General features: G+C 45.2%; 1 protein-coding gene across 5 annotated transcripts in view; it reads right to left on the bottom strand.

Annotated features, from left to right (window-relative positions):
• SYNE3 (spectrin repeat containing nuclear envelope family member 3) overlaps nt 1-12,024 on the bottom strand; it is a 75,431-nt gene extending 63,407 nt beyond the window's left edge. Inside the window, exon 1 of one of the 5 annotated variants that reach the window (XM_027459381.3) lies at nt 11,892-12,024. Coding sequence is in view for 1 of the 5 variants with exons in the window: in XM_005021468.6 (XP_005021525.3) it covers nt 1,917-2,028 (112 nt within the window). In the remaining 4 variants the exon portion in view is untranslated. Of the gene's footprint in view, nt 1-1,511; nt 1,534-1,916; nt 2,077-7,652; nt 7,673-11,535; nt 11,689-11,891 lie in introns of those variants that run through there. The other 4 variants (XM_005021471.6, XM_038179159.2, XM_005021468.6 and 1 more) reach the window with 4 other exon arrangements.
• Between the last annotated feature and the right edge of the window lie 264 nt (nt 12,025-12,288).

The following is a 12,288-nucleotide window of genomic DNA, read 5'->3' as shown; positions in this document are numbered from 1 at the left end:
TCTCTGCTTTCAGCTGCAGGGACCACTCCTAGAAGCTGCTGGAGCTTTTGTTGCTGTGAGGAGACCAGCACCTCGGCAGCACACGTGGAAACCAGGGTTTCACAACCAGGAGGAAGCATGCCTCCTAGATGAAGCAGCGCTGCTGTTTTAGCAGTCTTGTTAGCCTATAGGACTCAAGTCCTATATTTATAAACCTAAAGGGGATTTCAACCTCCTCCTACTGAGGTTAATTAAAAACCAAACTAAGTGTAAAGTGGCAGCAGCTCTCAGCAGAAAGCTGTCTTGGTCAGCAGTCCACCTCCGGTGAGAAGGACCTGTGCTTATGTAAAGCTGCAATCACAGGTAATTACCTTGCTGAGCAGTCAGGGTAAAGCCAGTGCTTATTAGCTTATTATTCTCACTCTTACATCACCCAAATTTAATCACCTTTTACAAATGTAATATTAAAAGAAATCAAGGCTTTTTTTTTTTTTTTTTTTTTTTTTTTATCCCCTTATGAACATCTGAAAAGATTAGGCAGCTCAGCTCTATTTAGACTCCACTGGGAGCTCAGGGCCTACATCCTTGTGGCAACTTTGAAAATTCCACCCTAAGTACGATGGGACACATCTGTAGCTGTCACCACCAGACATCTAACGCAGATACACATTCAGAGCAAGTGGTCACATCAGCAGAGGATGTACACGCACACGCTGGCGCATTTGACACACACACGCTTCCTGAGTGATGTGTCAGAGCACTGATGATTCTCAAACACTTAAAATCAGGAAAAGAGTAAAGATATACATTTTTATAACCCAAGTAATTTATAATTCTTCTTCAAGGAGTAATATACATCATGACACAAACTCAACTTGGATCTAAAAGAGTGAATCTTTCCTCAGAAATCTCCAAGGCCATCTTTTAAAGATGCTATATTTTAAATATGTTCCTTGTCATTTAATTCTCTCCTCACATACACACACAGTTTGCCCTTTGAATGCATAGTTCATGGTGCAGCAGAGCATTACTAAAGGTTGTTTCAGGAAACATGGGGAGCAAGTTATCACCTTCCCTGAGGAAAATGCACACGACTGCAATGGGACCACAGCTAAGTTGCAGCCCAGCAGACTCACAACTATCAGAAGGTTTGCACAAAGAGCTCAATGAACATAACACAAGTGACCCTGCAAGATGGGAATTATACCTCCTACTTAAAAAATAACATTGAATTTCTTTAATCACTTTTTAATTTATCGCATACACCCAGGCCATGATTCAACATGCCAAATACTGTGGTCTTTAGTTCACAAATTTCAGGGAAGGGATCCCAGCAGTCCCAATGTTGGTGAACATTTTGAGGCTGTAAAACCTGATAACACGTCCTGCATGTCAGCAACAGTCCTAGCAGATATTCTCTATTAGCTCCACTGGCTTCCCCTTATCTCCAGCCCCTGGCCCTGTGGTAGGTCCCTGCCCTACACGAAGGAATTCCACATCCTGGTCTTAGAATATTATATTCAGGCACTCACAAAGCAGTTTATCTGGTTGAAGTTCATCACATAGTGCTCTTGTCCTCTCAGCCACCGCCCTAGGGCACTTCCACCCAGCAAAAGATGAAGCCTGGGCTTTCCCTGGAGACAAGTGCACAAATGGGCTGGGCTGCGTGAGTCACGGGCAACCATGCGGGTGTTGCCCAAGTGCTCAATCATCGCCCTCCCCTAGCAGAGTATTTCTATCTCCTTTTCATTGCAATCCACATCCAGGAAATGTCACGGCACTTAGTAACTTTGATGCTTCTATCTCTCTGGCAAATTTAATGGAAAGAAGAAGTCCAAGAAGTTACTAGGAATCAAAAGAGAAACACATAGGCAGCATGGGCCCAGCAGTCACACTTCCTTATGAAATAAAAGTAACAAATCCTACAAAAACCTTACCAAAATCCTGTGAGTTCTGCCAAAATTGATGCGTAAAAGTCTGCAGAGATTTCCCTGGCATTCCCCTGCAGGTTTGCAGCACCTCAAGCTCAGCCTGTCTGCTGCTGGGCATTCAGTGAGAAGTTCAGCATGGCTGGCAACACCAGCGGGGCTGGTGCAAAGAGAAACCAGCGGCTTCCTCCTCACTCATGTCAGAAGCAGCGCAGGATTTCCTCTCTGCCTTCTGCCGCATGTAGAGATAAAACAGTCCAGAAAAAATAAAATTAAAATAAAATAAAAAATAAAAAATAAAAAATAAAATAAAATAAAATAAAATAAAATAAAATAAAATAAAATAAAATAAAATAAAATAAAATAAAATAAAATAAAATAAAATAAAATAAAATAAAAGGGAGAAAACAAAAGAAAACCATCACGGTATGCTGCCACTGTTTCAAAGGTAATATTTAAATAGCAATAATCCCCAGAAACTATCAGGAGTTCAGATCATCAACTAATAAGCTGGTTAATTCTGGAGGATTAATGCTTGAAATTATTATGCCTGACAAATGTTTGCTGAACAGGAATGAGTCCAGAATACTTGGCATGAAAACAAAAAAACAAAGCAGCAAGAAGCAAATGTGCAGACAGGTACGGGTCAGCGCCAAGATTTTTTAGAAATCATTAGCTCAACCTCTGACATAATTATAACTTTGTCTTCCACTTCTTTTTTCCTCTTAGCTCCCCAGTCCCTTCACAGACTGACACACTAATCTGGATTCTGCTCTCAGTTACAACCGTGCAATGTAAAGAAGAGGTCAGATGACATTTTCAGGCAATCCTGCTGCAGGCAAAATTTGGCTGAACTGAGTACATTTTGTATGCATTAACCATCATCTCTTGTGCTGGAGCACATAATGAATTCCCCATTCCTGATTCTTCCAAACTGTTGGAAAATATTAAGCAGCATTTTCCCTCAATTGATTATGATTCATCGGGGTATTCCCACTGTTAGATATCATATGAATTAAAACCCACTGCTGTTTAACCATCCTAGTAGTGTCAATCTAGTTAATATATGACAATGCCAAAACAGATCTTGCTTACACTCAAGCTAGTGTAAATCCTAAACGAGTGCACATGGCCAACAAATCTCTAGTTGTACAGTTGCTGTGCATCCAAATTTGTACTACATTGATCGGCATTCCTGAGAACACAAGAAACATAAAGATGAAGGGTGGAGAAACGGGTGAAAATGAACTGCAAGAAAAAAAGTTGGTCCAAATTCTACTTCCAAATTACAAGTTAGTCACAATTATGACCCTCTCCATCCATTTCTGTGGACAGAATCAGTCACTTCACACATAGCATGGGGAAAAGCTGAAGACAGCAAAAAAGTTGGAACGAAAATCTAAGTAGAAGAATAAGAGTGGGATAGAAACTGTCCATCGGGCTCAGCCTGTGGAGTTGCTAATACAGAGGATTACCTGAGGACCAGGGGTCCAAGCTAGGCCACATCCATCTGCAATGGTGACCACAATGTAGCCAACTGAGACCAAAATTTTGCCACCAATGATAAAACATTACATGAGACACAAGTGGAGGAACATCGTAGGAATTAGTGATGATGCCAGTGCACTTCAGAGAGGGAACTGATACACCAGTGATTTTCCAACTGGCTTGTTAGCCTTTTGCTATACTAAATAATCCTCAAAAATTATAAGAACATCTAAAGCCATGTCAGCCTGCAGACTAAATGGTGTAATGGATGAATGTGAATTGAAGAGCAGGTCCACATATCTGAAAGTCAAATCAGTTTCATTTTAGGATATGTTGCTGTTTGAAAGGCAGAATGTAAAATGCCTACAAATTAACCTCTTTGCAAGCTTCTTCCCTATTTTCTCTCTCCTGCAATAAATTCCATAGTCAGTGTGCATTTGCCAGAGTCATGTTAAACAAACAAGCAAAACAACAACAAAAACACTACTAGTTCTGAGGAAACAAAGCATATATATGGCTAGCATCAGCTGTACACAGTAGCTTCTAAAACGTAGTAAGAAGCCTTCTCTTCAGATGACTAACCTAGAAAGCAAAAGAGCCCAGCAGCTACCCTGGTGACTACAAATAGCCACAACCCGGAGGCAGCAATGAATGGATTAAACTAACAGTCCGAAATGCAGCACTCCCTATAAAACTTTCAGTAAGTTAGATCAAAACATAACATATTTTGAAAGGAAACTGCAGCTTCAGAAAAACACACCAAATGTTCCTACAGCAGCTAACTTACCATTCCCTTCCTTCCCATCTGAAGGATGCTACTTTCAGTTTAGCAAGGGGTGGAAGAGTCTTTCCCACCCCTCAGACCAACTATGGGTTTTGTTGTGTTAGGAAAAAGCATTTGAATGGCACCTTCTGTAGCGAGATGTCTCTGTCTTAGGTCATGAATTTACTCATATCATATTAAAAAAAAAAAAAAGTTGGAAGACTTTAGACTACCTGACAGTCTGTACACACTGCAAGGAGAAGATTTTTGCAAATGTAGCATAACCCATGGAGTCAAAGGCCTGCACTGTCCCACTGATAAAGTGACAGTCCTTACATGATACTCACTGCACACCAAGACTTTGCATCTTGGAACAGTCAGTGATGTACCAAGACCACCAACCAAGGATTACAAACTACCAAGTGTCATTAGAGACCTGACAAACCTATGAAACCCCTGAGGAAGGAAAAGGAGAAGCAGTGTGAAAGATTTTCTTCTAAGAAGACCAACATGACTGTGGCAGATGTTCCTACTATTCTACAGGGGCTGAGGTCCTGGCTGTAGGCAGCACACGTAGAACAACAGTGGGATCCCCGACTCACAGAGGTTACCACCGAAGCAGAAGAGGCAGAGCTTGGGTACAGACAGAGGAGGAAGGCACTGGAGCAACAAGGCAGAATTAGTTGGTGTGAAGAGTCATAGGCAGAGCAGCAGCAGCTTAAATGCTGTCAAATTTCCATAGACATGAGTTTTAAGGAAGGATCTCGGGGGTGGTCATGACATGATTTTAGGAATGATTACACATGAGGACAAGGATGTGAGAAAAAGCAGGGAAGTGCTCCAGTGAAAATCAAACGGCCATTAATTAGTTAGGCTGGCCAGAAGTGGAAGCTTGTCTCAGTAACAAATGGAAAGTAGCATGGGGACATATGGGAATGACAATTTCTGTCATGTGGGAACAGCCTCTTTTTAACCGTATTTTAATTCTGAATTACAGCAATGTCGGGATAAAAGGACTCTTCATGCAGTTGATAGTCCCCAAGGAATCTGTTTTGGAGATGCTGTGAAAGGACTTTTCAGAAAAGGAACACCTACACCGAATATTCAAGTTGTCCTAAGGGCTCGGAGGTCCTGGTGGAGTGGCACAGGCAGGTGTCGGGTTGTTGACCTCTTTCTGGTACAATTTCCCACTGTGTAAATAATGAATCACTAAGCAGAAGCTAATCACCAGGCAGTGCCTAATAATTCAGGTGTCCCACCTCCAAGCTGAGCAGCTGAAAGATGAGGTTAAGGGAGGCATTACACTTTGCCCCATTCAACAAGAAAAGAAGTATTTTGACTTTATTTCATGGCATAAAAGACAAAGAAACAAAATACAACAACCCTCCCTCCCCTTTCCCCCCCCCAATACACACACCAAACCAAACCCTGAAAAATGCCAGATCTGATCTGAGGAAGATGTGGGTTAGCTGTTGGTATAGTTGCTTAACTGAAAAACTCATCCATTAGCAAATCCCCAAATAATTAAGGTGTAACCTAAAAGAGCTTCACAAATACCACGGTGACAGACAGCACAGGAAAGGGACACTGCAGAAAACAATTCATCTGGAGCACCGAAGCTGGTTATTAGCATTCAGATAAATTCCAGAGCACTGACTAACTACAGCTATTCAACACAGGCAAGACTCAAAAAAAAAAAAAAAAAAAAGGATGTGACTTTTAAAGTGTTGGGATTAAGAGGGTTTATGTAATTACTTATAGAAATGTTTATAAACATCTTCAGCTCTTTCATCAGGTATCAAATGCTTGCTCTGCAGCCCCAAACAACACTAACAGCTCGCCGCTGTAATTAAGTTTTCTCACAACACCCAACAGCCGGAAAAGCAAGCAGCTGAGGTGTGAAATAAAGTGATGCTGAAAGCAAGAGCATCTCTGGGGCTGCTGGTAGCCCCTGTCCCAGGCAGCCCCAGGTAAGTCGCATCAGGGTTAAGGGTTTACAAGCATTACAAGGGATGCCTCTAAAGGAACATCTGAAGAAGAGAGATTTTGCAAACAGACAGGTGTTCCTCCCCATCTTCTGTGGCTCTGGAGAAGGCACCTGGTGTTGCAAGTAAATCAATGATGTGGGCAGTGAGGTCCAGGCTGATAGGAAGGTTGCAAAAGCCAGCCATGCTGCGGACAGCCAGAGAGAGCACAGCTATGACCACACTGCATGACCCTGCATGCAGGCAGCCTGCCAGGCAATGCCAGCGACACGCTCCTGCACATTACTTCGTATGGCCATAGTACCACAGAATATCCCGAGCTGGAAGGGGCCCACAAGGATCAGAATCCAACTCCTGGCTCCACACAGGACTTCCCAAAAATCACACCATGTGCGTGAGAGCACTGTCCAAATGCTTCTTGAACTCCAGCAGGCTCAGTGCTGTGACCACTGCCCTGGGCAGCCTGTCCCAGTGCCTGACCACCACCTCAGTGCAGAACCTTTCCCTAACACCCAGCCTGGCCCTCCCCTGTCCCAGCTCCATGCCCTTCCCACAGGTCCTGTTGCTGGTCACCAGAGTCTACATTCCCATCATTCTCTTTTTTCTTTCCTCTTTGTCTCCCTACTCATTAAATTATTGATTCTACAATTACACATGAGCTTCTCCTCAGGCAGGGAGCAATCATTTTGGGGATCTCCCTACCAGGACCATTTTTCTGACAAGGACTTGCAGTACAGTACTAGGAGCTTGGTCCCATTGGCATTGCATTCTCACTGAAGTGAGAAGCAGTCATGCCTGGAGCAAGATTTGAAAAGCCAAACAATCTGGGTAAAGAAGGTATTTCTACACTGTAGAAAATATGCAGTAACTAAAGACCAAGGACACAAGGAGAGGGAGAAAGGTTCTGTAATAATTTGAAGCTTGAACAAATGAACAGAGAGGCTTGAATTTATTTTCCTTTCTATTAGGTCAAAGGTGTTTTCTGTAACCTAGTGTCTCACACCAATAGTACGCACCCACTGCCATAACAACTAAGGCAGTCAGCATAATCTGCGAACACAGGGGAAAATTCAAAGCTCTGGTGAAGCCAATGGCAATATTGCCACAGAGCCAAGATTTCTCCTATGGACTTAAAAGACAAGCTAGCAAGATTTTTTTTCTTTGGGTGTTCTCTTTATCTGGAGATCTAAATTAACGTGAGCATTTCTCTGGCATTTACTGAGCTAGCACTATTAGCTATGTATGTTACAAAGAGCCCGTGCTCAGCCTGCTCAGTTCCACCACTGCGGCTATAGAGCGTTCTTGCTGACTTAAACACAGAAAATCACCCATATTTGTCATACTCTGTCATCTGCCATTCATATAACCGCTACCACATTCCCACAGGGCCTTGAGAGCACTTAAGCAGAGAGACATGCATCAGGAGAAATCAGTCATCTAAGTTACAGGAAACGTACAGCTTGGGGAAGAACCAACGGCTTCAAAGATTGGTTTCTTTCATTTACTCACAGAATTTCCTCACATGATGCTGCCTTTCCATATGACAGACTTGAAAATACAGTGGGTACATCGATGTCTGTTCACTTTCCATCTTCAGCTTCCCTGAGCTTCTTCAGGATGGGGTGCAAAGTCTGGATAATGACCAGATATTACGCCTCTTAAGCTATTCCTCTATCAGAGACATGTGTTTCTGCTAGGATTGCCTCATTATAATGGTTGGAAAATAAATGACAAGCATGTAATGCTTTAACCATGTGTCACTGCTATATAAGGTGGAGGGAACAGTCAAAAGTAACCCTTATACTTTTTTATAGTTTAACTTTTTATTGCTGTTGTGTTCATCCAATGGAGTGAGTAGGTGAGTCACAGAATCCCAGAATGTTTTGGGTTGGAAGGGCCCTTAAAGACCACCTGGTGCCAAACCTCCCACCAGACCAGGTTGCCCAAAGCACCTTCCAGCCTGGCCTTGAACACCTCCAGGGATAGGGCATCCACAGCTTCTCTGGGAAACTTGTTCCAGGGCCTCACCACCCTTTGAGTAAATAATTTCTTCATAATGTCTAATCTAAACCTACCCTCTTTTAGTTTAAAGCCATCACCCCTTGTCGTATCACTGCAGTCCCTGATAAAGAGCCCTTCCTCAGCTAGTTCCTCCCCAGAGTCAGTGTTCAATGATCTTGTAGAGTAAAAGCTTTCATTTGGGCTTTTAAATCCACTATGGGTCATTTACTCTGTCCTACCCAAGACACCTCCTACCTAGACCTAGCTCTCACAACACAGGTGCCACACGTGCTGGATGTGCCCTGTTAGATGTTAGCCTCCCCTTTCACAGATGAGGATACCAATGCTCTCAGTAGGGTCTGTCTTCCCAAAGTAGTCTCTAACAGGTGGTTCCAGACCCAGTGACACTTTAAGCACCCAACATCATCGGTCCCACTTCAAACCTGACTATATGTGCTCACCCAACACCACAAAGCAATCTGTGGCGTTTCTGAGTCAGTCCAATGTATTAAGAGGAGAAGGATGACTGTGTGCTCAGCAAAAGCCAACTCGTACATTTGGGAGTCATGAATTACAGCCTTGAGGTCTGCACTTCTCACTCAGCAGAACCACGCAAAGGCTTTTAGGAGAATTCATGAGAATTCAAGTTGTATACACCAGCCTGGATCAAAACGATACAGGTACACTTGTTCTCTAAAACCAAGTATTTTCAAGGAGTTTTGAAGAACATTTCTCAGTCCCCTAAAGATGACTTCCCAAATATTCTTTTAGTCCCAAGAGGCATGACAGTGAAGAAGATTATAAGCTGCTATTACTCAAGCAGTGGGAAGAATGTGTCTAGGAGAGCAAGCCAGCAAATTGGGCTACTGGTCAGACTTGTCACGGCTCCTGGTGAATTCCAGCATCCCTGGGCAAGCAACACAGCATTGCTCCAGTTTGCTCCGCTGCCCCCCAGATACAACAATACTCACCTGTCTCAAAGGTGGGTCCGATCACTTTTCTATTAAAGCCAGTGTTATTAAAGCAAAGTTATTATTATTAGCTAATATAATAGGGGTAGCAGCGTGAGGTCCTACATATAGTGTGTCTAGGATTCACTGGTGACAGGCACTATATTTGTATAACAGAGGTACTAGTGCTAAGTATAACCCAGCACAGGCTACCCCACACGGGCCTCTCATTCATCTTGTGCTCTCAAGTATTGCTGTCATCATTCTGAAAAGGCTTCCTGCATATGACAACAGTAAAAAATAGTTATTTTGTCTTTTTAATACCACTAAAGAAGCACCAATCAAGAATAAAACAAGCAAGCCCCAACTCAGTATCTGATTTCCACACAAATTTCAACCTCATGGTTGTCCTTGTTTCTTGCGATCTCCTTCAGTTTCTCCCAGCACATTATTCCATGCATCTGTTCAGTGAAATCCCAAGGCTGAGATGGCAACTTAATCCTCAGCCTTTTAAAGTCAAAGCATGAATCCCCCTGAAATCCCTTGCTACAAAGGGCTTCATATCAAGCTCATGTCTTCAAGTATAACATATAAAAGATCCCTGCATCAACAGACACGAAACCTGAGTCCTGCCAAAAGAAAGTAGCAAGTCCACATCACTTTTAAAATCACCACATTTTTCCCTTGTAATACAATTAAGCCACGTCCAGACAGATAGCGACATCAAAGATTGCTTATTAACCTGGCATATGGGGTCAATGTGAACGTCCTTCCCTATCAAACAAATTTACTATCTTTATCTTGACATTGAGGTGGGGCAACTTTGGGCAGCGCAAGTTAAACACCCCAGAACTCACAGCTCCGTGAGTCACTTCAGTTGCAGGTCAGTGTGTTGCTGAGTCATCAATTCTCATTGACGCCAATCACTTACAAGATGCATGTGCACGCAGATAGTAAAGGATAGATAAAAATCTTGTTTCCAAGAGAAATTATGTTGAAAGTTGAAGGCCAGTTATCTTTATGGAAGATGTAGGTGCTAGGCCTAGAGCATCTCCCCAGGTAGGGGCACTGGTTTGCAAAGTCACATATGTGGAAGTGCAGCTGCATCCCAAGGCTGAGCACCTACAAGTGTCCACAGAGGTTTTTCAGGATGATTTAGGAGACACAGAGAACTGGAGGGAAGAAAAATGGCTTACACAAAAACAAAGGGAAGGTGTTCCTTTCCATGTGGTCAGTGCATGAAGGCCAGACAGAGGACATATGTGCTGTGAACTAACAAACATAGTAAAAGTCTTGACCAGGATGGGAGGGAAGGAAGGAGCAGTGAAATACGAAACTAAAGGAAAGAACTGAAACTAACTTATGAAAGGGCAAACACCATGGCCCTACACCCTGAAAGGCAGCAAGGTCTGCCTTCCTTGAGCCTGAGAAGGCTCAAGATCTGATACCTCATGAGGAACATGAAAACAGTGCCGTGTGTAAGGGAAAACTGTGGGTTTTTTTTGTTTGTTTGTTTGGTTTTTTCTCCTTTTATTTGTTTGTTTGTTTGTTTTTAATAGTGAGACCATCAGCTTAGTAAGGTTCCACTTCCCGACAGACAGTTTGCAGGGAACAATGCTCCCGTGACTCACTGCAAGTTTGCTTCTGCTTGAAATAAAAGCTGCCAGGGGACTGCAGCGGATTACATTTCTTTGCTTGCTCACACACTAGGCAACCAGAGACCATGCCAAGCCAGCGTATGTTTCAACGGCTCATGGATTTGAGACACTTTTAGAAAAAGAAAGAAAAAAAATGAAAAGCGACCAATCAGCTTTTAAAGCTTTGCTACATTTTTTAAAATTCCTTCCCCAAAACCCAGCCACTGCGTACAAAGGTTTTCAGATGGCACGCAGCGTGCCAAAGGCGAACAACATCCAGAAGTAGCAGCAAGGGGCTGGTAAGACTATAGCAGTGATACTGTTTTTCATTAATGATATAAGATAGCAAAGCTTAAATTCTAGGGAAAAGAGAGGGGAGGCATTCACTGCTTTGATAAACTTGTAGAAGGGAGCACAGCCCTGCAACCCTCGTTTGTGCAATTAATGCTTGTGTATACACGAGCGATTCCTGTCTGTGAACATGACATGAGCAAAGCTCTTCCCAGGAATTGAGTATTCCTGGACTAAGACCTGAGTTCATACGGGTCGAACCAATAAACGTTTGGAAAAAAAATCGATGGCGGGAACAAGCCCATGAGGAACCGAAGCCTTACTGCACGTTGGGGCTCGGGGGTCATACTACATACTCCATGCTGTCATACTCCATGCTGTCATACTACAGCGGTGCGGGGTCTAACAGCGAGGGTAGCAGCTCTCAGCCAACCCGGGATCCCTTCTAATCGCCTAGGGGAAAGGGAAGGGGGACGAGGGCAGACCTAGGGGGTCGGGGCAGACCTAGGGTACCTTTGACAGATGCGCAGAGCACAGACAGGCGGTCACAAACCGCACCGGCGTCCTGGCCGCGGCCACCGCACGCTGCCGAAACGTGTCAGCGCCCAGCCCGGGAAGGAGAGCCCGACATCTGCGGGGCAAAGTTGCGAGCCGCCGCCGGGCTGGCGCTCCTTTAGGGCCGCTGCTGAAAGGCGCTCGGTGGAAGCTGTCACCGGGGAGCTGTTGCCGGGGAGCTGTTACCGGGGAGCCCTGTGCCGCCGGGGGGCCGTGCCTCCGGACCGTCACGGCCGCCCGGGGAGCCCCACGGAGCCCCGTCCCCCGCTCCCCCCCGGTGTCCGGGCAGCGCCGCAGGCCCGCTCCCCACTCACCGCCGCGGCGCCCTCCGCGGGCAGCCCCCGAGCAGGGCCGGCGGGGCTGCTCCTCTCCGCTCGTCCTGCGCCCGCTTCGCCCTCGGCCGGGCCGCCCCGGCGGCCAGCGCGGAGAGAGCCCGCCCCCGGTACCGCCGCCTCGGCTCGGTTTGGCCCTGCCCGCCGCCGCGTTATATAAGGCGGCCCCGGGGGCAGCTCGGCGGCGCTGACAGGGCCCCCCCGGCGGTGCGGGGGCCGGGGGAGCGGCGGCAGCCCGCCTCGGGGACCCTGAGGGGCCGCGACCCCGCGCCCACCCGGCGAAGTTTGACAAGTCGAGTAGTTCAAAAACCAAAGGAGATCGGACCCGTTCGCTCCCCTTCTCCTCACCTTTTAAGCTGACAGGCTTCGTGCTGCTCGG

Source organism: Anas platyrhynchos, chromosome 5, assembly GCF_047663525.1.
Source record: "Anas platyrhynchos isolate ZD024472 breed Pekin duck chromosome 5, IASCAAS_PekinDuck_T2T, whole genome shotgun sequence".
Lineage (NCBI taxonomy): Eukaryota > Metazoa > Chordata > Aves > Anseriformes > Anatidae > Anas > Anas platyrhynchos.
This window is presented reverse-complemented; position numbering and strand designations above follow the sequence as displayed.